General features: G+C 38.7%; 3 protein-coding genes and 1 long non-coding RNA gene across 4 annotated transcripts in view; 2 read left to right on the forward strand and 2 right to left on the reverse strand.

Annotated features, from left to right (window-relative positions):
- The window catches only part of LOC139127931 (uncharacterized), a 103,485-nt gene that overhangs the window by 1,004 nt on the left and 78,631 nt on the right, over nucleotides 1–23,850 (reverse strand). The window lies entirely within an intron of this gene.
- Nucleotides 2,981–3,427, reverse strand: LOC139127940 (late histone H2A.3, gonadal-like). The gene has a single exon (XM_070693791.1). The coding sequence runs from the start codon at nucleotides 3,405–3,407 to the stop codon at nucleotides 3,030–3,032; it is 378 nt and encodes a 125-aa protein (XP_070549892.1). The 5' UTR covers nucleotides 3,408–3,427; the 3' UTR covers nucleotides 2,981–3,029.
- On the forward strand, nucleotides 3,692–4,505 carry LOC139127920 (histone H2B, gonadal-like). Its single transcript, XM_070693775.1, has one exon. It carries the CDS (start codon nucleotides 3,762–3,764, stop codon nucleotides 4,128–4,130), a length of 369 nt encoding a protein of 122 aa, XP_070549876.1. The 5' UTR covers nucleotides 3,692–3,761; the 3' UTR covers nucleotides 4,131–4,505.
- On the forward strand, nucleotides 8,077–8,439 carry LOC139127950 (histone H4). The gene has a single exon (XM_070693803.1). The coding sequence runs from the start codon at nucleotides 8,078–8,080 to the stop codon at nucleotides 8,387–8,389; it is 312 nt and encodes a 103-aa protein (XP_070549904.1). The 5' UTR covers nucleotide 8,077; the 3' UTR covers nucleotides 8,390–8,439.

A 23,850-nucleotide genomic window follows, 5' to 3' on the forward strand; every position in this document is an offset into this window, starting at 1 on the left:
GTAGGTGTTTAAAGGCGCCCTTCTCAATCCCAGGTTCTCGCATTAGCGAATGTGTCAATAGCCCATTAACAGTTTGTCATTCTTTTGTTTTCCATTGAAAATTTCATCAAGTAACTAATATTTATATTAGATAAATCTGATAATTGAGTGGGGGCTTTAATAAAGTCCGACACACTGACATCGTGGAATCAAGGGCCCCGTGCTTCTCATAGTGTACAGTTTTTTTTGCCCGGAGCATATACCCGGTCATTCAACCACTCCCATGCTTTCTTGGGTGACCATTATCACACACCGCACTGCTTTTAACCATAGACCCTCCAGAAAAACGTGGCCACCCCTCGTTAAAGTGTTTACGAACGGTCCGTCTATCTATTAAAGGAACCTTGGTTTACGCTATACCAATGTTGACAGACTCAATTACAAGTATCCCCTTCTGCAAATCATTCTAGCCACGAGGATCTCATCACAGTGCGTTTTCAGGTAGGATGCACCCCGGCGACAAATATCTATACTTAAATTTTACAGTACTTTCAATTTTATGTAATTTTATATCGCAACATTCTATTCGGATTTCAATTTTACAACTCGTGACTTTCAGTGTCTCTACATTTTATGTTACTCCAACACAATTCATCATCATTGTTGTTACAGGTTAACATAAACAAAATCCGATTTTGTTTTTCGAAATGCCATGTTACACATGTCATGAAGGTTGATTCTTATGACTGCATGGTTCGCGCAAGAAGAATTCAATCTTGAAAGGATTGGGATTTTGAAGAATCCGAATACTTCATTTGAGAGCGACCTCTATCGACGTGTAGAGTTGACTTTTCGCACCGTTCGTTTCGTTTCGCAAACGACCTTGATTTGTGATCGTGTTTGTACCGATCTATACATTTTTCATGACTTGCAAGTCAGTTCGACGGAAAACAAAGGTAGCCGTACTTTCATTACGGTACGCGTAGATCTAGAGGCGAATACGCAAGCAGTTGCACTTTCTTTGTAGAAATCAATCGCTGAATTTTAAGAGCTCGCAGAATAATGAAATATGTCAATTCTTTAATGAATCAACCTGTACTATCTGCGACTAACTTCCCATTCCTGCAAACTATTTTGACTGTAACAACGTTTTTTTTCATCCATTTTCCGGGAGCCGTTGATGGTTTCTGAGCGTTAGACCTCTAGCCCATTCACTCTGAATGATCTAGAACGTTTGGAGCAAAAAGTTCAGAACTCGGGCATAACGCATCGACGGTTCACGGTAAAATGGTTGACACAGTTGAAATATGAGATGGGTTGATTCACTCAAAGATCAACATATCCCATTTTTCATTATAGGGACTTGATACCCGCAACCAAGATAATCCCGTTCACCTTTTTAGCGACACATCAGTGGAGTAATAAACTACGGAGAAAGCCAGTCACGGAGTCGGCTTGCAGTTGTTCTAAGGGGGGACCATTTGATATCTTGGGGGGGGGGTTGGAAGATTGGTGGAGAGCCATTTTTTTTTCCCACCTGCTTCACCATGAATTATTTTTTTTCTACGGGGCATATACTGGCAACTTTTTTTTTTCACTTTCCTTCTTCGAGATATTATTTTTTTACCAAATTTCGGTGCAATGTCTGTTTGCTCGGTTTTTCACACCCAGTAACAAGATGCTGTTCTATTGCACACAGACTATATTCAAGAAACTAAATAAAGATATGTAAATACTTGTACATTTTTGATTCACTTTACAAAAATATCAGTTTATAGATGCTATTTATACCATGGGTAACACACTGAAAATACAAATCGAATAACCTGATTACTGAGTTCTACATTAACATTAACAAACTTACAGTGAAAACTTTTCTGAGAACATCACTGGTGTCATCAGAAGAGATGATGGTATCCTACATATATTTGTAAAATCATGTACATTTGTGCTTGTAAAATATGTCATTGTCTGACAAGTGTCCTGGTTTGAGTGATATTAGCAAGTTGATCAGTCCACTTGACTTACTGAGTCCACTTGACCCAGTTCATGGCAGGCTGTCTCTCTTCTTGTGGTATTTTGACAAAATCCATACATTCAGATTTACACATTTCTGGAAAACACTGGTGAGCAATTTCAATTTCAGCATACTTCCTATAATCAGAAGGTCATGTATACTGTACAATTGTTCATATTCAGTTATTGTTCCTCAAGCTTGAAATGGTTTATGCTTTTATAAAACTCCAGAGCTACTGCTTGATTTTTATTGATGCTGCAGTGTGCATCGAACAATTGCCAAGATTTTTTTTTCCGAGTCGCAATGGTCCATAATTGTTTTTCCATCAGCCACTTAAAGCCAGATTTTTTTTCGAGCAACTCCACCTGGCATCTTTTTTTTCCGGCAAATCTTCCAACACCACCCCCCCCAGGATATCAAATGGTCCACCCCTAATCAGAACTGTTGAATTCAGAATGGAATGTTGAGTCGCAAAGTTGAATTCAAACAGGAGGTGAGTTCTAATCAAATTTAGATTAGAACACGATTGGAACTCATTTGGGATAATTGGATCTTCATATTTTTCAAATTTCTCAAAAATGTTAGGTGCCCTTTAGCTGAATGTTGCTATATTACAAATTACTCACAAAATCAAGTGTATAACTTCATAGATAAGCAGATGAGCTTACATTTGCAGATTAAACCAACATTACTTCGCCATCCAATTATCCCAAGTTAGTTGGAATCGTGTTTTTAGATATTCCTTTTTAGGTTTTTACAGTGGTTTTAAACAAAAAAATTAGATAGAGCTTTCTATGCTGTGGTTAGTAGAAATGATTGAAAGAGGCAAAAAAATATAACATGCTGAAATGTATAAGTTAAATGATTGATATACCATCTGTCATAACTGTGTATGATTTTCATTTATCGGTATTGAACACTCAGTATTCAGGCCAAATAATGTCATGTCACAATCTTAAACGGTAGTTCTCTTTTTTGAGGATGTGGTGGCCCTGAAAAGGGCCGTTTGGTATGTGTATGCTAGGCATACGATTTACTTGGATTTGGCTTGGCTCTTCTTGGGCAAGAGTACTGCCTGAATGTTTGGCAATACACCACCCTGGGCGATGGTGACACCGCCGAGAAGTTTGTTCAATTCTTCGTCATTACGCACAGCCAACTGCAAGTGACGGGGGATGATTCTGGTCTTCTTGTTGTCACGGGCAGCGTTGCCTGCCAACTCCAGGATTTCAGCGGCCAAGTACTCGAGCACTGCTGCCAAGTAGACTGGAGCACCAGCACCGACACGCTGGGCGTAGTTGCCCTTGCGCAAGAAACGGTGCACACGACCAACGGGGAACTGCAGACCAGCACGGCTGGATCGGCTCTTGGCCTTACCCTTTGCTTTACCTCCTTTACCACGTCCAGACATTTTGTTTGTTTATACTGCAGTGACAGATTCAAACTGATATTGTTAAGTGCGCTAACAGGCGCTCTTTATAGCAACTCATAGGATCCTGACGGTTGACTATCGTAGCCAATGAAATCTTGATTTTTGCTGTACTGGCCAATGGTATGAGCTCAAATAAACCAAGGCCATACATATTAACGAAGGAATGTACAGACACAAAGAGTTGTATGTACTTAAGTAAATCGGATGTTTTCTATTCCGTTCACGATAAGACCCGCTTAAATATAAGAATCCTTCATTTACATACCTTGAAGCATAAATAAGCGTCACCAACATTTGGCGGGCATTCTGAACTACTCATTCACGTCGTTCACTATGGCTCCAAAGACAAGTGGTAAAGCTGCCAAGAAGGCCGGCAAGGCCAAAGCCGCACGTAGCGGAGACAAGAAGAGAAAGAGGCGAAGGAAGGAAAGCTATGGTATCTACATCTACAAGGTGTTGAAACAGGTCCACCCCGACACTGGCGTCTCCTCCAAAGCCATGTCAATCATGAACAGCTTCGTCAACGACATCTTCGAGCGTATCGCCGCTGAAGCTTCCCGCCTGGCCCACTACAACAAGCGTTCCACCATCACCAGCAGAGAGATCCAGACTGCTGTCCGTCTCTTGCTGCCCGGTGAGCTTGCCAAGCACGCCGTCAGTGAGGGCACCAAAGCCGTCACCAAATACACCAGCTCCAAGTAAATCGTATGCCTAGCATACACATACCAAACGGCCCTTTTCAGGGCCACCACATCCTCAAAAAAGAGAACTACCGTTAATACTTCTATAGCATTATACGCATTTGTCGGTCTTTTACATTGCATGTTTCCACGTGTACATGTTGATCAAGTAGACTTTAAGCAAAATCATGATTAAGAACAAATATTAGTGCAGGAAAGGCTAAATGCAATCCAGATAAATTATTTAACTTACGGGACTGTGCATTTTGCAAGGATAAGGCAAAAATGTTTGCTGTAGGATTATAATTGCAATTTCGCTGTGACGACATGCAGGTTTTGAATTGTTTTCCAATTATAGTCAGTCTGCATTATAGAAATACGCCAGTAAAATAGATTGCTGTATAGTGAATTATAGATAACAGTAATGCCGTTGAAGGGGTTGTACGTAGCAAGTACACCATCTACATCTAGACCATAATATGCTTCATTTTTCTCACAGCATTTCTAGCGACTTTCTCCATGCATGATCGCCGCGCTGCAGAAACTAAACGGTTCCTGCGAAAGATTTCTAATGAGGTGCGCGTTTACCAGACAAAAGATTTCTTGTTATTTCGTGCATAGTATCTAAGTGAACTAGAGTGACCGTGTTTTGTTAGCGCTGTAGTTGTCTCATTATAGAGATTACATTTTATTGTCAAAGGTAATGAATGTTTAACAGAGAATACAGGCCTTTGCAGAATCCTACATGATTTTTTTTATTTTTTTGTATTAAGTAAGTTTAAACTTTGCCACCAAATATTTTGTTTGACAGTCATCTGTCTTTTTATGAGTGAAAGACCCCTAATCTATTTAAGACACATTGAAGGTACTTGTTTTCGACAATAGTACTGGTAAAATCCTCACTGCGGCTACGTCCCTATATGAGATACTCATGTGGTGGTGGTTGGCGGGGGGAAACGACCATACAATTCATGTGGATTAACAAAAACAAAAAGACACAATAAAACTAAAAAATTTAACCAATAAATAAAAGCAAATAAAATCAATGAAACCAAAATAAAACCACAGCAATAACAACGACAACAGCAAACGAACTAACGGAGAGAGAGAGAGAGAGAGAGAGAGAGAGAGAGAGAGAGAGAGAGAGAGAGGAGAGAGAGAGAGAGAGATCAACATAAATGATCTGCCAACTTTTCATTGAAATGAAGCCATGATTTCGTTACTAGAATTGTAAATTTACTTTTCTAAAGATGTTAAAACTTCATTATTTGAAATGACTGCAATAAAAGAACATTAAATACAAAAAGGGCATGATTTCGCATATTTGTTTAATTAGATACGGGATATTTATCGCCTCTTATCGAGATTTAACTTCGTGTATTTATTCCATAAATATCTATGCCAGACGATACTACTCTTCATCTCATCGTCGCGTCGAGTCTGTGAGGTCTCCGACATTTGTCCGATATATCTCGGAGATTCCTGGACTGAATATCGAAAATACGTGATATTAGTATTTTTTATTTAACATTATCCTCATAGTTCCCTGGATTGACACTGGTCAACCAAATCTCCGCTTTCTAAATTGTGGTATAATTCTAACTCTAGACTATCCTCGGCTAAATTCCTAAAACACCCGCAACAGGCAGATCCATGCGTAGTCTTAATTCGACGCGAGATGATATTCACAGGGAGTACTCCTATAGAAAAGGTGTACGGACGTGTATGTGTCGCCCATATGGGTCACTTTACAAGGGTTGATTTTTTATCCGGAAAAAAACAAACAAACAAACAGACCCTAAGCATTGGTCGATAACGAAGCAAATGTCCCATGCTTCAGGAAAACCTTGACACGCAACAAAATAAAGATGAAAATCCCCAAAAATGTCAAGCAAATCCCTATTAAACAATGGGTCGTATTTTTTGATACCATGAACATGAGTAGATGTTCTCACTTTTGACGGCACGCCTCCATATGAAAATATCAAAAGTACCCCTCCCCGAATGATATTGCAACTCTCGTTTCTACCTTTAGGCCAAAAAAAAAAAAAAGAATGTTCTGGTCAGCGCGCGCGTCACTTGAACAACAGCGCGTCACCCTTTTTTTTCCTGGTTTGAGGCCGGCGGCTGTGGCAAACTACATACTGATTACTATAACACCAAACCAAAACGGCTGAAGAGAAAGAAAATTCTTTGGGGCACATGATCAGTGACTGCATGAACAGTTTAAATGTTACTATATTGATAAAACTACAAAACTCAGTGTTTAATATCCCCAGGCCATAGCGGTCCCGCTACGCTTTCGCCTCCCCCCCCCCCCCCCCGCTACGCTTTGATTCTCCCCGCTACGCTTTAAAATATTCCCGCCATCCTTAGTTCACACGCTCTGCGTAGCTACCAGCTGATGCCTGCATTGTCTACACATAAGCGCTCACTGCAACTTTTAACCTGGTGAAAGAGTGGAAGGTGTGAAGTATGGTATGCATCAGATAAGTTGTCCGGAAGTGTTGAGAGGAACGTTAAAACAATAAGAGAATCGGCTGGGTTGTTCACAAATTTTCATTCCAGAACGACTATTACGACCAACAAAGACAGTATACATCGCGGACAAGTGTTCACAGAGGTAGGCGGTGTAGCACTAGCAGGGCCTTTGATCACATTCCCATGCTTTGATCAACGAAATGGACCGCAAAAGAAACAAGAGTTGACTGGTGAGGTTGATTATGATTGTACAACGATGAGTTTTGTCTGAGTACGATCACGATCGCGATCGAGTTCACATTGCATAAATTTCAATATGGCGGCGGCCATGTTGGTCGACAGGTTCATAACGTGTTGACATTGATCCTGGCGTCGCGTGTGGTTCCACTCTGACAGGTTCTCTGAAAGATTTTACACCTGATTTTCGAGGGATTCTAGTTGTACTTAGTTCATGTCTTGTGATCATCTTGGTGGTATTTTTAAATCAAGAATCGAACGACGATGTTCAGTGGAAGTAGAAGTTATGCGGGGGGGGGGGGGGGGGGCGCTGGTTGAAATGTATCCCCGTGATGAAAAATTATTCGCGGTGTTTTTATCGTTCAAAAATGATATAAAATTGCAATTGCATTTGAATTGTGTAAAGCTTAAACTTGTGAATTTTCCTCTTTGTTGGCAAGTTTTGACAATTTATTAGCAATATATGTATTAATGAAACTCCAATGAGACGAACCATTTCTTGCTCTCAAAGTTTCAATCTTAATCTTCTGTTTTAATTGCAATTGTAATTACAATACTGTGATGATTTATTTAAGTGTAATAAAGAGTTTCCATGATGTTCAAACTGCACACTTTTGTGTTACCATTGCATTTTGTTGTGAGTGTACATGTATGTGTGGATGCATGTGCAAGCTTACATCCATATGCAAATATAAATTAATGATATGCAAATGATTATGCAAATTAGCCGCTAAGCTTTGGCGCTTTAACTGACCTGCTCCCTCCCTTGAGGAGGAAAAAAAAAAAAAAAAAAAAAGCCGCGTCGCCGCACCATTTTTAAAGAAAGGCCTGACCAGAAACATTTCTTTTTTTTTTTTGGCCTTATCGGTTTACCCTCCCCCTTTGCCTATTAAAATTATGCTGTGACACGTCCTTTCATTTCGTTATAACGATGACTTTGCCGGTTGTTTATAGAAGTCGAAGAATCGACATAACAGAAGGTCATTTGACTTTGGCACCCGAGGCAATGTCAAGTACCAAATATTTAACCTGACATAGCCTACTGCTTGACTACAATTGGATAATAATGCTAATGTATGCATTAATGGACCAATGACATTCAAGGTTGACTTTTTGTCGTACAAGGCGGGAATCTTCAACTACTTAGATTAAGATTTAAATATTAAACTATGCTTCCTGTTACGTCCGCAAGTGCATTATATATCCGTGTTTCTCGTTAGCATAGCCACATCTTCATTATTACTTGCAATCATGTCTGGTCGTGGCAAAGGAGGCAAAGGTCTGGGAAAAGGAGGCGCCAAGCGTCATCGTAAGGTTCTGCGTGATAACATCCAAGGTATCACTAAGCCAGCTATCCGTCGTCTGGCCCGTCGTGGTGGAGTCAAGCGTATCTCTGGTCTCATCTACGAAGAAACCCGTGGTGTACTCAAGGTCTTCTTGGAGAACGTCATCCGTGATGCCGTCACCTACACCGAGCACGCCAAGAGAAAGACCGTCACCGCCATGGATGTGGTCTACGCTCTGAAACGCCAGGGCCGTACTCTGTACGGTTTCGGCGGTTAGATTACAAGCTACAAAACCCATACCAAACGGCCCTTTTCAGGGCCACCACATTCTCCACAAAGAGAACTACCGTTAATTTTATCACCCTCATTAATCGAAAGAAAATAATTCTTTGCTTCTCTTTACTGGCAATTACGCGCCAGGGAACCCTCTTCCTGAATTGCATAGGCAGAAATCAACACATAGTGAATGCGTGACAGTGATATTGAACATGACAGAGTAACAGAAATTTTCCATTCCTACCACATTACGATACGATCACGCAACATGTAGATAGAAACTAATCTACTGTTGATCATTTACGTAACGAGTGCAATAGGTCAAATGTTTGAGTATTTGTCCTAGTTACGGCGACAAATATCTGAACACGAACCCAACGATCCTCTACCGCTTGACTGAGAGGTCGCTGTAGGGCGCTCTCTTTGCCCCAAGGGATATTTCGGTCTACTGTATCGTAAGCCACTTCTGGCATCTAACGTAGTGCATGTACTACAAATTCCAAAATTATTCACCATATGTTATATACATGCCTCCGCATGTGAAGTGTAAGTACTGAATCTATTGTTATCCTTACAGCACATTCAATAATACGATCTTTCCTTGAGCATAGCAGCATCCCGTCCATACACAAAACAGAGACATTTCACCTTGGACCACACAGGAAATACAACAGTTGGAGATATGCCCCCGATAATGTTGGCTTATCAATATTAAAAGAGAATAAACTGAAGAAATCATGGAGCTAGACCATGAAGAAATGAACTGCAGCACCGAGACTCCCGTAGCTTGACGATGTGAACACGAAACCTTTTTTGGCCAGTCAGTAATTATCGCATGCCCCCGAGAAAGTGTAACGTCGGGGGGTCGTGGGGGGAGGGGGTCTACACACAGGGCCTCCAGCAGTATATAAATCACGAAAGACGAACTTATGATGACTAAAAAATTATCGAATCACTGCCTATGTATAAAGCTCATTGAAATTTTGATGACAACCCAAGCTCCACTAAGGAACCAAGTCTCTTGCTTGAAGTGACTGTATTTATCATAGACAGTAGAGCGAAACGTATGCGTTCATGCTGTTACTGCATTCGTGACTTGAAATAGTCTACGTTACATCGGTTACCAAGGTGCGGCCGGAAGAGAGCCCCGCGGAGCAATCTTGGTAACCGAGACTAGGCCCGTAAAAGCATGGTCGGTCGTCTTTGGCTTTGCGATATTTAGGTCACAAATAATGAAAGACTAAAGTTCGATTTCATAATGCATCCCGAAATTAAAACTTGTTCTTGTTCAAACTCTTGACAATACATTATCATTCCCTGCCGAAATCATTCAAATCGAGCAAAATTTACGAAATCGCGCTTCTCAATACCTGCCTTATTGCTGATAAAATGTTCGCATAACGTGACAATGAGAAAATAAATCAAGGGTTGCAGTAAACGTTGGCATGCATATGTGAAAGAGGGAGATGGTCAAGGATCGTGTTTGAAGTTGGATGCGTCTTCGCTTACATACACAAAAAGACAAGTAAAAAGAAAAAAAAGACAAGTACACAACCTCAAGACTTCCTCGACAACTTTGATTAGCATGAAACAATTTTAGACTTGGTTCAAATCGATGAATTTTCTAACGCTAAAAGAATTTGCAACAATTTCTGTGTGTGTCGTCTATTTCATACAAACCTATTTCAAGTTTGGCAGCCCGGGTCAGGTTTTCCTAGCGATCGAACGCGTTACCTTTGAGTTTGCGAAGTAGTTTCTGCCGTATCGCGTACACTCCACTCATTGCGTCCACCCAACTCACACGTTTCACATGAAAACAGAATAGAACACAATCATCGCGTTCACCCCACTTACACATTTACAAATCACAGACTTGAACCGAGTCCAAATTAATGTTTGACACCGTGAAAATGCACATGCGTCATAGATTGGTGTTGTAGGATGTGAAATGACTGAAATTGGTCTCACGCGCGGATCGTATGGTGTCTAATCCATGCCCAAATTACTACTTTATATTTTACTATTGTGAATTCCATTTAACATCTCAACGTTCTATTCTGAATTCAATTTTACAACTTTGCATTCTAGAATGTAGAGTTGTAGAGTTCTCGACCTTATCAAGTTATGCTGGACCGAATTATCGACAATCAATGTGACGAAACTTGTATTTTGCTGCATTCTTGTACCAGACAAAAATGGTTCGGGAATTTAAAAGGCTGTTCGCTGGACGCCGCTCATGATTCTGCGAGAAAGAACAATGTGTTCATTTGTGTCCATTATCAGTGTATAAATCATGAATATTCATGAAAAAATGTCAACATAATGTGATGATTTTAGCGTGAGATCGACTTTGAAGAATGTGTTTCAAGGTCACTGCCAGAATGATTATATGATCGTGCAATACACGGTCCCTCCTTTTCTGGAGGGACCGTGTGCAATATAAATATTTGACATTAAATGTGACCAGTCAAAACTACTCCTAGGCAAAAAGTGTATTGTATGGCCATCGATTAAAGGCACTGTTCGCGATCCCTGGGATCGCCTTTGTTCTAGTCGGTAAGAAGATTATGGAGGTGTGATAGCCTTTTGTTTTCCATTGAAATTGTAAGCTGATGGGTGAATATTCTGATGAGACAATCTGGTGCCAACAAAGGCCTTTAGGCACATTGTCTTCGGTGTGAAATATTGGTAGAATGCAGCTCGGGTTATAAATATTCGGACTCTAAAATTTGTCATTACTTTTCTGGTTCACCGCCTTTTAGGAGTCCCAGTTTTGTTCGAAACTCAAGTTTTATTTTCTCCATAGATTTAACACCAGGATTGGGCCATTTTGAATTTTGTTTGGCAAATACCAACTTTGCAACCGTTGATTTTTATTGTTGATTTCGTAAGAGAATGGTTAAAAGATACATTGAGGAAAGTTTGACCAAAAGTTATTATGTCTTTTATTTCGAGGCGCATCCCACCTTAACGAACGACCGGGCAAACAAACGAAAAGGTTAATACACAGGGAGCGCATGCAGGTAAAGTGTCTTTTCATCAACCATGGCTTGAAAAGCAAAATACACGGAATGCTTATGTTTTGTAAGGGTTGATAGATCTTGGTACGGTGTTGTCCAAACGTTGAAAATGCATGCAGAGCACAAATGTGAAAAGCATAGTCGACGTTTTTCAGTTACCCGCGAAAAAACTCACTTTCATCGTTGACGTTCGCGTTTCTCTCCTTGACATTGCATGTTCGACGCGTTGGGCGTTGATCTTGCTACGGGATAGTCAAAAGCGTTAAAAAGATGTTAAAGCGTGAAAAAATGTGAAAAAAGAATAGTCTGCGTTTTCAATTTCCCACGTAAATCTTACTTTGAAATCCATTGTTTACGTTCGCATTTCGCGCGTTGACACTGTGTGTTCGACACGTTGAGCCTTCACCCTATTACATTAGACAATATAGGGCAATCAGTGAGAAAAAGTTACAATATTTGTATATGCCTACTAGTATATCATCAATTCTTACTCCTTTAATTCCCAGAAGACAGTGTTATTTTTTTTATGCGGCAATCTACAAGCTATTGAGTTTCAAATCGTAGGAAAATAAACAGAGCACCATAAGCCGATTTTGTTTTTTTCTTACAGATTCTATATACAGTGCATATGAACAGGTTATTTCACTGATATTCTAAATCACATGACAAGTTGTCTGAACTGACTTATAGTGGCCATTGATAGGTACTATATTGCAAAGTCGTCGATGTTGACTTAATCAAGGACATCCTTTTCCGCGTTCATAGATCAATCAATAAGCTGTTAGGTATTAACAAACGCGACAGTTTTTTGATAGACACAGAGTTATGAGTACTGAGTTGATTAATTATACTTAGTCGAGTCACTGATAATAAAACACGCATGCAGAAATAGTTTTATTGATTATATTCTCTACTCTACAGGGCAATAATTTGTACGATTTATTTTATGTGGCCATGTCGATTAATAAAATGACATTCATATGAAAGTCAGCAGAAGAAATGTGCCAATATTGGCAAAAGTTTAATAAACAAGCTGAATAAAATTCAAAACGAACGTTTTTTAGTAAGTGATTGATGTGAACGAAATTCATGGCAGTATTGTTATCTCACCTTCAAAGATTCAAGTTCAAGGGGCTAAATACGCGTACTAATGGAAGAGTGGTCTGGCTGTAGTGCGCTTGTTGCAGTAGTTGTTTTAATCACAGTCCCTCTGGGACTGTGTTTTAATGTTATATCACTCTTTGCAATAATACCACTGACACCGAAGGCCAAGTAATCAGTGACCATCAATAGAAAATTTGCCATTTCTGAAAATGTGAAAAACATATTCACTCGATGCAAAGTGTATTGTCCTATAATGTCTTTTGCCGTTTGGCACCCCACCTCACACATTCTGCAACAACCTTTGTACTATAGCAGCACCCCTGTTTACCGTGAATTGTACCAATTCATTTTGGCGCCTATCTTCACACATTATATTACAGCAGCACTTGTTAGTTAGTTGAACTACAGTACGTAGTTCAACTTAGGCAAACGCATCTGTACAATCTTCATGAACACAAGAAAGTTCTAACGACTTTAAATAACCCGTTCCCATGTAGGATTTCTTTAATTAGAACGTTGTTGAACTTAGTTAATAGCGTTGATAAGAAAGTATGTTGTAGTTAGCAAACGAGTTGTCTAATGGCTATATTCAGTCCCTCACACCTGCTCGGCACCCCTATAAATAATAATGGTGCAGTCCGCTGGGAACTTCCGTGGCAACATACTTGACAAGGTCCCAATTTCATGTCAGATAGAAAGACAAGGACATTCGACTACTGATATCCGTTTTGATATTTGATATTGTAATTGTTTGCTGGATCCAAGTGTGTTTGCATTTCTTGGATTTATGAGACATGTGACCGTAATACGAATAATATGAGAATACTGAAACGACCTTTTTGTCTGATTGATAAAGAGTGGTATAGATTAACGGTAGTTCTCTTTTTTGAGGATGTGGTGGCCCTGAAAAGGGCCGTTTGGTATGTGTATGCTAGGCATACGATTTACTTGGAGCTGGTGTATTTAGTGACGGCTTTGGTGCCCTCACTGACAGGCGTGCTTGGCAAGCTCACCGGGCAGCAAGAGACGGACAGCGGTCTGGATCTCTCTGCTGGTGATGGTGGAACGTTTGTTGTAGTGGGCCAGGCGGGAAGCTTCTGCGGCGATACGCTCGAAGATGTCGTTGACAAAGCTGTTCATAATTGACATAGCTTTGAGGAGACACCAGTGTCGGGGTGGACCTGTTTCAACACTTTGTAGATGTAGATACCATAGCTTTCCTTCCTTCGCCTCTTTCTCTTCTTGTCTGTTTAAAATTCGTCTGCTTTCTTGAAAAGTTGTACACTTGCCTTTATTATTAATTTGTAATATGGCAACATTCAGCTATATGGCTTCTAACATTTTTTGAGATATTTGAAAAATATGAAGATCCAATTATCCCAAATGAGTTCCAATCGTGTTCTAATCTAAATTTGATTTTAGAAATTAACTCCAGTTTGAATTCAACTTTGCAAATCAACATTCCATTCTGAATTCAACAGTCCTGATTAGAACAGCTGCAAGCCGACCCACTGACTTTCTCTGTAGTTAATTACGCAACTGATGTGTCGCCAAAAAGGTGAACGGGATTATCTTGGTTCCGGGTGTCAAGTCCCTGGCTTATAAGCTCACATAGTAAAGATGAAATGGGATATGTTGATCCAAGAGCGAATCAACCCATCTCATATTTCAACTGTGTCAACCATTTTACCGTGAGCCGTCGATGCGTTATGCCCGAGTTCTGAACTTTTTGCCCCAAACGTTCTAGATCATTCAGAGTCAATGGGCTAGAGGTCAAACGCTCAGAAACCATCAACGGCTCCCGGAAAATGGTTGAAAAAGATGTTGTTACAGTCAAAATAGTTTGCAGGAATGGGAAGTTAGTGCAGATAGTCATTATTAAAGCAGGTACAGGTTGGTTTATCAAAGGATTGACATATTTCATTGTTCTGCGAGCTCTTAAAATTCAGCGATCAGTGTAGTAAAAGTAAGAAAGTCCAACTGCTTGTGTATTCACATCTAGATCCAAGCGTAGTGTATGAAAGTACGGCTACCTTTGTTTTCCGTCGAACTGATTTGAAGTTCCGTCAACTTGCGGAAACAGAATTATCCAAGTCGTGAAAATTGTATAGATCGGTACAAACACAATCACAAATCAAGGTCGCTTTCACAAGAGCGAGATCGCGGCGTTTGCGAAACGAAACGAACGGTGCAAAAAGTCAACTCCACACATCGATAGAGGTCGCTCTAAAATGAAGTATTCGAATTCTGCAAAATCTCAATTTTCCAAGATTGAATTGAAACATCTTTCACCAACATGCAATCATAAGAGTCAACCTCCATGACAAGTGTAACATGGCATTTCGAACAACAAAATGGGAATTGTTATGTTAACTTGTAACAGTAGTAATAATGATGAATTGTGTTGGTGTAACAGAAAATGTACAATGAGACACGGAAAGTCGAGTTATAAAATTGAATATTAGAATGTTGCGATATAAAATTACACAAAATTGAAAGTACTGTAAAATTTAAGTATAGATATTTGTCGCCGGGGTGCATCCTACCTGAAAACGCACTGTGATGAGATCCTCGTGGCTAGAATGATTTGCAGAAGGGGATACTTGTAATTGAGTCTGTCAACATTGGTATAGCGTAAACCAAGGTTCCTTTAATAGATAGACGGACCGTTCGTAAACACTTTAACGAGGGGTGGCCACGTTTTTCTCGAGGGTCTATGGTTGAAAGCAGTGCGGTGTGTGATAATGGTCAACCTAAACAAGCATGGGAGTGGTCACTTGTGAACGACCGGGTATATGCTCCAGGCAAAAAAAAAACCTGTACACTATGAGAAGCACGGAGCCCTTGATTCCACGATGTCAGTGTGTCGGACTTTATTAAACACCTATGAATGCCGGAGAGAACACTGATTCTGTTGACGTCGCCTATCAACATGTTCACCTTGCTACGTGGTACAACCACATTCTGAAAGTATTCATTTGATCCCAAACACAGTCCCTATATCCACCTTTGTCCCAAACGATACTGTATCATTTTACTGAACTATGATCATGCGCAGTCTCTCCACTGTGGATCATAAGCTTACAACATTTGACATCAAAGATACCTGTCGAACAATCTTTATTGCCAAAGAATGCACTGCATGGCCGTGTTGTGAAATGTTGGTTGGTCTTTAAGGAGATAATGAAAACACACTTACACCTGCTCGTCCATTTCAATATCACTTCAGAAACCGGAACTTTAACAAATCACACGGAATGCATTATACGCATAGGAGTCGATCGGTTTTGGTTCGGGCTTGTCAAAAAGAAACAAATGCCTGTAAGGACTCGTCTTCTGTTATCATTTTCTTGTTTCAAATTCCCATGTAAAACATACTCTCCTTGTTGACGTTCACGTTTCGCGCGTCAGCGTTGTGTTCCACGCGTTGATGGGAGATCCAATTTTATCAGACGACAGCAATCATCGAGAACGACTTTAATCATATCTTATCTCTTCATTCCTACGATACGCAATGCAACTTTCTTTGTACAGCAAGGTACATACCGAGCTACTAAGTTTTACGTTTCAGGAAAATAAATGGAGCACCAAAGGTGAAATACAGTTTTTCTTAAACGCCCTCGTATACAGTGCATATGAAGACAACGTTTCCCTATTTTTCTACCGGTCTCGTGGTGGACGGGGTGTCTGAACTGACGCATTGGAAGCTATGGAGATATGTTATTGCGAAGTCATCTTACATGATACACTGACTTTATCGACTGAATACGAATTATTCGTACAGATGCGGCAGTTAGCATAGGGGAAAGAAATCAGTCCCCTGGGGTGGGAGGGAGGTTTTTGTGCAACGGTTTACCTTATTTTATTTTATTAAAGGCATTCGTTGGCACCAGATTGTCTCATCAGAAAATTTACCCACCAGATTACAATTTCAATGGAAAACAAAAGGCTATCACACCTCCAAAATCCTCTACAGACTAGAACAAAGGCGATCCCTTGGATCGCGAGCAATGGCTTTAATTTTGACTGTGATATTTCAAATAAAGTTCAAGTCCAAACCGTCTGACTGCTTTCTTTATTACTACAAGTAATATTTGTTAATTTTGACTGTGGTATTTCAAATACAGATTTCGACTCCACACCGTCTGACTGCTTTATATATTACCGAGAAGTCCTTATCTCCTCTCCAACTTGTGTATACGCCACTGTAATTGCTCCGAAAACATTGCCAACTTGCTAATCCGCTGTCGGTATCAGCGGATTAAGTGATTGAGTCAACACCACAGCCGTCCAACACGCATTAAAATAAGGAAAGGGTTGAAGATCACAGACACAGTGTCACGATGTCGTCCGTAAAACTAGTGGACGCTTAAAATATTCATGAATTCGTAAATAAACAGGAAGGTAAACAACTTATTATTCATAAATAAACGATAAAGGAGCTCCCTAGTGACCGGCCATTGAGAGAAATTACTGAAAAAGTCGAAAACCTGAAAGCAACAACCTCGCGACCGGTCGTGTAGACAAATGTTGGCAAATATTCAACACTTTACACTAACAGCCACGACCTCACGATCGGTCGTTGAGAAAAATTACCAGGAAAAAAGTCAAAGCCTGAAAGCCATAAACTCAAGACTGATCACTGAGAAAATGTCGGGCTAAATTCAACACTTTACAGCCACGACCTCACGACCCATCGTTGAGAAAAATTACCGGGAAAAAAGTCAGATTCAAAGCTTGAAACCGTAACCTCATGACCGATTGTTGAGAAAATGTCGGGGAAAATTTAACACTTTACGGCCACGACCTCAACCGGCCGTGGACAGAAAATGAAGTCGAATACCTGAAAGCCACGGTCGTTGAGAAACATGTCGTGAAAATTCAACACTTTACAGCCATGACCTGGGGCAATCGGTTTGGGAGAGAAAATATTGGGAAAAAATCGGAAACATGAAATCTACGACGTGGACGCTTAAAATATTCTCGTGGAGAGAAACTGAAGCTCCTTGTCAGTTATGAAATCAACTAGGCTACCGTTCGACCGATCAGGAGAGGAAATGTAGAAAAGTTAAAAGTCAATAACAACAGCCATGTGGAGAGACAGCTCAGAAAAAATTAAAATAAATCTGAACGGCCTGAAGGAGAACAGCAACGTTACAAAATTTTTGATGACACAGATTTAGTTCCTGACTGCATTTTCCTACCCTAGGACTTAAAAAGCTATGTCCATGCTTTTAGCTCATTCATATTATGTTCTGCCGTCGTTGAGTTGCGTGTTTCAAGAATGATAATGGTGGAAAGTGCATAAAAATACAGCGAAAATATATAAAAGTCAGCGTGGACCCTCTGTTGTGCCGCGCAACAACATGAACGCAGTCGCTGACGTTTTTACAAACAGAATACATAGACGATGTATCAAATACCATGAAATCGTTTTTATTGAAAAGGCGTGCTTGCAGTACCAGCACCTTAACAAACAAAAAACTGAATAAAAAGTTGATGATTTATCCATGTCGTTCTCGGAAACGGAAGCGAGGGCTGTCCGTCTTTGAGGAAAATACTATAACTTACGCTTGACATAGACGCGGAAGGGAAAAACACACTAACATTCTAAAACGAGAACAGGCAAGAAAATGTCAGCAAATTCGTAAGCCTGGTAATACTGGGGGGGGGGGGGGTAATACTAGAAAGTCTAAGTCATGTTCCTTGCCATTCAAGATGTTTTGTTGATACGATGTGCACATGGTGGAGGCTCTTTTGGAATACAGTAGGTGAGAACTTCATTGGTATGGATAGTCGCTGATGTATTATCGGGGAAGCCGGGCAAACGAGTCGGTCACAGCATGGATGTAAAAAATAGACTATTTTTGCATCAATGGTCAAAGTCGATGACGGTGTGCTAAGTTTACGATACACGCTAGATGTACGGTGACGATGCTTCGATGGTGGCATCGAATAATACGGATAGTGTCACAGTTACGAGTGTAGTGATACATAGCGGCCGCCGCGTAGCCTATTATTCTATGCATACTACGCGGCGGCCGCTATGTATCACTACACTCGTGACTGTGGATAGTGTATAATACTGGCATTCATGATGAGATCAATCTATATTGAGCTGCCTCTGCAGCGGTGTTCGTTCGGTTGATGCTGTCCGAGCCTCGCTAAAAGGAGAAAAAAATCTCCTTTTCTGTGGCTGAAGAAGCTACCACCTCGATTGATCAAGGAGGTTTGTGTAGATGATGCATTGCCAGATGCGAGAGGCAAGAAACCTGATACCTCACCCTTCATCACTTTCTGTGCAGAATTTTCAGAAGTTTTGTTTATGTTCTAAAACTCACCGTTATCAACTTTTTTGTGACAAATAGGATAAAAATTTAATCCTTATTTTGATTTTGTAAGATTGATTAAAACCAGTCTTGTAGCGTGCTCATATAGAATGTACGAACTTTTCATTATATAACATCAAGGGAAATATGTTTACTTCTGGACTGGAAATAAACAGGTTTGAGGTCAAAGGGTTCTACTTCCGACTTCCGCTCTTACGGACGACATCGGACCATGACTGACTCAAAAATGTAGGTTGGTTTTCTGGCTCAAGATGACCATTTTAGACGGCGTACTTTGGCATGTAACAGTTCATCGGTATAGTGATACTTTTGATAGTCGTTAAAATTCGATTGACTTCTATATCTGCTCAGATTTGCGTGTTTTTGTGACACTGTGTCTGAGATCTTCAACCCTTCCTTATTTCACTACGTGTGGGACGGCTATTAGTCAGTCAATCTACGAGATTTTGGCACCTCACCCACCACAAATTGCAACAGAATTTTTTTCTTCAGAATGCATTTTAATTAGGTACCCAGAACAACATATTAAAAGTTTACTCGAATCCACCTTGGGGAAATATGTCTAATTTGCATAAATCAAATATGGCGGCCAACCATCAAACAAAATAATATAATTGGCTATATATCACATATTAAACAAGCTATTTCAGTTATTTCAAAGTTTGACACTAGTTATTTGGCTCAGGGAATCATTTTGGAGGTATAATGTTTCATATAGGCACCTCGTTAATTTGCATAATTCCAATATGGCGGCCAACATTCCTACAAAAGACATTTTCGGTCATATACCACGTATTAAACAAGCTATTTCAGTGATTTTAAAGTTAAATGTATATTTCTTAGGCATGGACAAACGATTTTCGAGATGCTATGATTTGCATATGTAATTTGTTAATTTGCATAAATCCAATATGGTGGCCAACATACCTACAAAAATTTTCTGTCAAATACCACGTATTAACCCTTTTCGTGCCAAAGTCTATTTTTGTCAACTTTATAAAATGTACCACAGTCAATTTTCTGCTTTTTTCCAAAATTTGATAAAAATATGTAGCTGCTGACAAATGATATCCATTTGGTCCAAAATTATGAAAAAACGTACAGAAAAGTTCACAGAAATTGGTAAATATTGCATTAAAATTTTGGTGTAAAAAATTACAGCAGTCAAAGGGTAAACAAGCCATTTCTGTGATTTCGAAGTTAAAAGTGTATATCTTTGGCATGGACAAACAATTTTCGATATGCAATGATTTGCTTAGGTACTTCGTTAATTTGCATAAATCCAATAGGGTTGCAAACATACCTACAAAAGACATTTTCTGTCATAATACAATGTATTAACCTTTGGGCGCCAAAGTCTATTTCTGTCAACTTTATAAAATGTACCACAGTCAATTTTTCTGCTTTTTGCCAAAATTTTTAATTAAAATCTGTTGCTGCTGAATGATATCCATTTTGTCCAAAATTATGAAAAAAGTACAGAAATGTTCACAGAAATTGGTAAAACATCGCATTAAAATGTTGGTGTAAAAAATTACAGCAGTCAAAGGGATAAACAAGCCATTTCTGTGATTTCAAAGTAAAATGTATATTTCTTTGGCATGGTCAAATGATGTTTGAGGTGCAATAATTTGCGTTGGCACTTCGTTAATTTGCATAAATCCAATACAAAAGAAATTTTCTGTCATAAAATGTATTGAACAATCTATTTCAGCCATTTGAAGTTTAATTATATTTCTTGAGCATGAAGAAACACCTTTTGTGGTTCAATGTTTTTAAAGGACACTTTGATGATTTTCAGAAATTAAATATGGCTGCCAAATTGATGCCCAAGTAGCTCTAATATAAATAAGGTTATGGTAGAGTTTTTAGGAATAGGAATATCAAGAAAAAACTGTCAAGAGGGCACTGCAGCCAACGCACTGTATTTTGCAAATATTCTTTCAATTTTTATTAATTTTTAACCCAAGATTAAAAAATTGGTTAGGTTCACCTTTTAGCTTGGCAAGCAGTCGTAAGTTGCATGATATAGAAGGGTTAATGTATGCAAATGTATGCAAATCACCCAAATTCCTGCTTCCCTTTTATCCGAATTTCAAGATTTCCAAAGAATATAACTCTGTTCTGGCTGGGTCATATTTTCTGAAATTTTCACATTATGTTTTAAATGCTATATAACAAAACAACTATTTTGTTTTGCAATAAAATTCTTACATTTTGAATTAGAGGCATTTTTATTTTGCTAACCATGATTTTAAGCACTTTTTTGAGTGTCAGTCGTTCAGCCCATGCCATTTTAGAATGAGGATATACTCTTGTTTCAAGTGAAATATTACATTTCACAAAATAGTTTGTACGGGTTTCCTTGTCATCTTAGATGAGAAATATTCCTTCGAAAAAAAACTGTGTTGGCAACGTGCAGCTCCACATTAAGTCCTTGAACATTTATTTTTAAAAATGTAGAAAATATACAATAAATTTACTTACAATAACGATCCATTTACGAATAAAAGTTTATTTTAATAGGTGTCTGTGATACCTGAATTCATTAAAATACCCCATAAATACACTGTGTTTTGAAAAGAATGTTAAAGCAAATTTGGTAGACTTACATATATGACTTCCGAACGGATTAAAATACATATCTGTTGATGTGCGTTTACTATTGAGTTGTAAGAAAGTCATGCAATTTTAATTATTTGTGATTTTTCTAAATATGACAACCGTTAATGATTGTTAGTCATCTAATTATAATTTCTTTCTGAATATAACATTAGATTCATCTGTGTACCGTATTATTTGTGATTTTTATAGGTGCTTTATACTCTACAGTATTAAAACATGTAATCTTTAATGTTTACTGTTTTAAAAAAGTCGTGGACAAAATCTTTAGTTTCTAATTTAGACTGAACCCCTCCTTATGGACGAGTGCATCTTTGGTACATCCCCTAGATGATAGGCAAGAAGTCATCACATATAACAGCAAAAATACAATAAACACAACAAAGATAATAACAACGCAAAAAATAAAATAATGTGACCAAAAATAACACATGCCACAATACAGACAAATTAAAACTTAGCGCTGATGCAAACAATGTCAGACTCTTAAAAACTTGATCAACACACAAACTCACAAAAATTGAAAATTGCATGCTTAGCAAAGACTTAAAATTAATTCAAACAACTCATTAGCCCAACAGAATCCAACTGTTACACGATACAAACATGTACATCTGGAAAAATGACACTTGGAAAAATGACTCAAGATGTACTTCTTTGTATTGTGTAATAGTTGGATTCTGTGTTTGGATTAATTGTAAGTCTTTGCTAAAGCATGCTGTTTTCAGATTTTTGGGTTTGTGTGTCCAGAAAGTTTTTAGGAATCTGACATTGTTTGCAATAGTGCTAAGTTTCAATTTGTGTGTATTACGACATTTTTATTTCGTCATATCATTTTTTCTGTTTTTTAGCTTTGTTGTGTTTATTGTATTTTGCTGGTATGTGTGATGACTTCTTGCCTATCATCTAAGTGATCTTATAAAGATGCACCCGTCCATAAGAAGGGGGTTAAGTCTTAATTAAAAACTAATGATTTTGAACACCCCTTTTTTTAACAGTAAACATTACAGATTACATGCTTTGACACTGTAGAGTGTTAAAACACCCTTACAAATTACGAAAATCCCACACACAGATGAATTCAATGTTATATTTAGAAAGAGAATATATCATTCAGAAGACTAACATTCATTAACAGTCGTCATATACAGAAAAATCAAACAAATTTTAAAAATGAATGTCCAAGGACTTAACAGTTTCTTCTTGATAGTTTTCTAGTGCTAAAAACTATAACAAAACCGTTATTTATATTAGAATCATTAAGCCATGGGCATTAATATGGCAGCCATATTTAATTTATGCAAATTATCAAAGGGCCTTGTAAAAATTGAGCCACTGAAAGTGTTTCTTCATACCCAAGAAAAATATTAAAACTTTAAAATCAAAGAAATAGCTTGTTTAATGCGTGGTATATGACCGACAATGTCCTTTGTAGGAATGTTGACCACCATATTGGATTTATGCGAATTAACAAATTACCTATGCAAATCATAGCATCTCGAAAATCGTTTGTCCATGCCAAAGAAATATACTTTTAACTTTAAAATCACTGAAATAGTTTGTTTAACACTTAATATATGATCGAAAATGTCTTTTGTAGGAATGTTGGCCGCCATATTGGAATTATGCAAATTAATGAAGTACCTATATGAAACATTATACCTCCAAAATAATTCTCTGGGCCAAATTACTAGTGTCAGACTCTGAAATCACTGAAATAGCTTGTTTAACATGTGATATATAGCAAATTATGTTATTTTGTTGGATAGTTGGCCGCCATATTTGATTTATGCAAATTAGACATATTTCCCAAGGTGGATTCGAGTAAACTTTTAATATGTTGTTCTGGGTACCTCTCTGAAATGCATTCCGAAGAAAAACATTCTGTTGCAATTTGTGGTGGGTCTAACCCTATTTTGACTGGACTATATGGTGTTGACTTAATAAGCTAATCCGCTGATACGCTCAGTCATTAACAAGTTGGCAATGTTTGTGCAGCAATTAGAGTGGTATGTGTACTGGTTGAAGAGGAGATAAGGAATTGGAAACACAGTCAGACAGTTTGGAGTCGAAAGCTTTATTTGAAATATCACAGTCAAAATTAATAAAATCAAATATTAAAGGTAAACCGTGCACAAAGAAAACCTCCTTCCCACCCAGGGGACTTTCATCTGCCCCCTGTGCAGTTAGCAGGTAGTTACCAGGAAACTGGATAGCTTGATAATGCACTGATTACAGGCTACACGAGATAAATTAGCATAGTGAAATAGTCTTAAATAGTCTGTTTTTGTGTACCTGTACAAGAGCTGAACAATATATCTAACAGATGTCTACCGTGACTTTGAGCGCCTCCCTGTGGTACAGAG

The sequence above is a fragment of the Ptychodera flava genome, unplaced genomic scaffold, assembly GCF_041260155.1.
Source record: "Ptychodera flava strain L36383 unplaced genomic scaffold, AS_Pfla_20210202 Scaffold_39__1_contigs__length_1403739_pilon, whole genome shotgun sequence".
Taxonomy (NCBI): domain Eukaryota; kingdom Metazoa; phylum Hemichordata; class Enteropneusta; family Ptychoderidae; genus Ptychodera; species Ptychodera flava.

Coding starts and splice junctions, on each gene's coding strand:
- LOC139127940 (XM_070693791.1), bottom strand. CDS start 3,407: ATGTCTGGACGTGGTAAAGGAGGTAAAGCAAAGGGTAAGGCCAAGAGC.
- LOC139127920 (XM_070693775.1), top strand. CDS start 3,762: ATGGCTCCAAAGACAAGTGGTAAAGCTGCCAAGAAGGCCGGCAAGGCC.
- LOC139127950 (XM_070693803.1), top strand. CDS start 8,078: ATGTCTGGTCGTGGCAAAGGAGGCAAAGGTCTGGGAAAAGGAGGCGCC.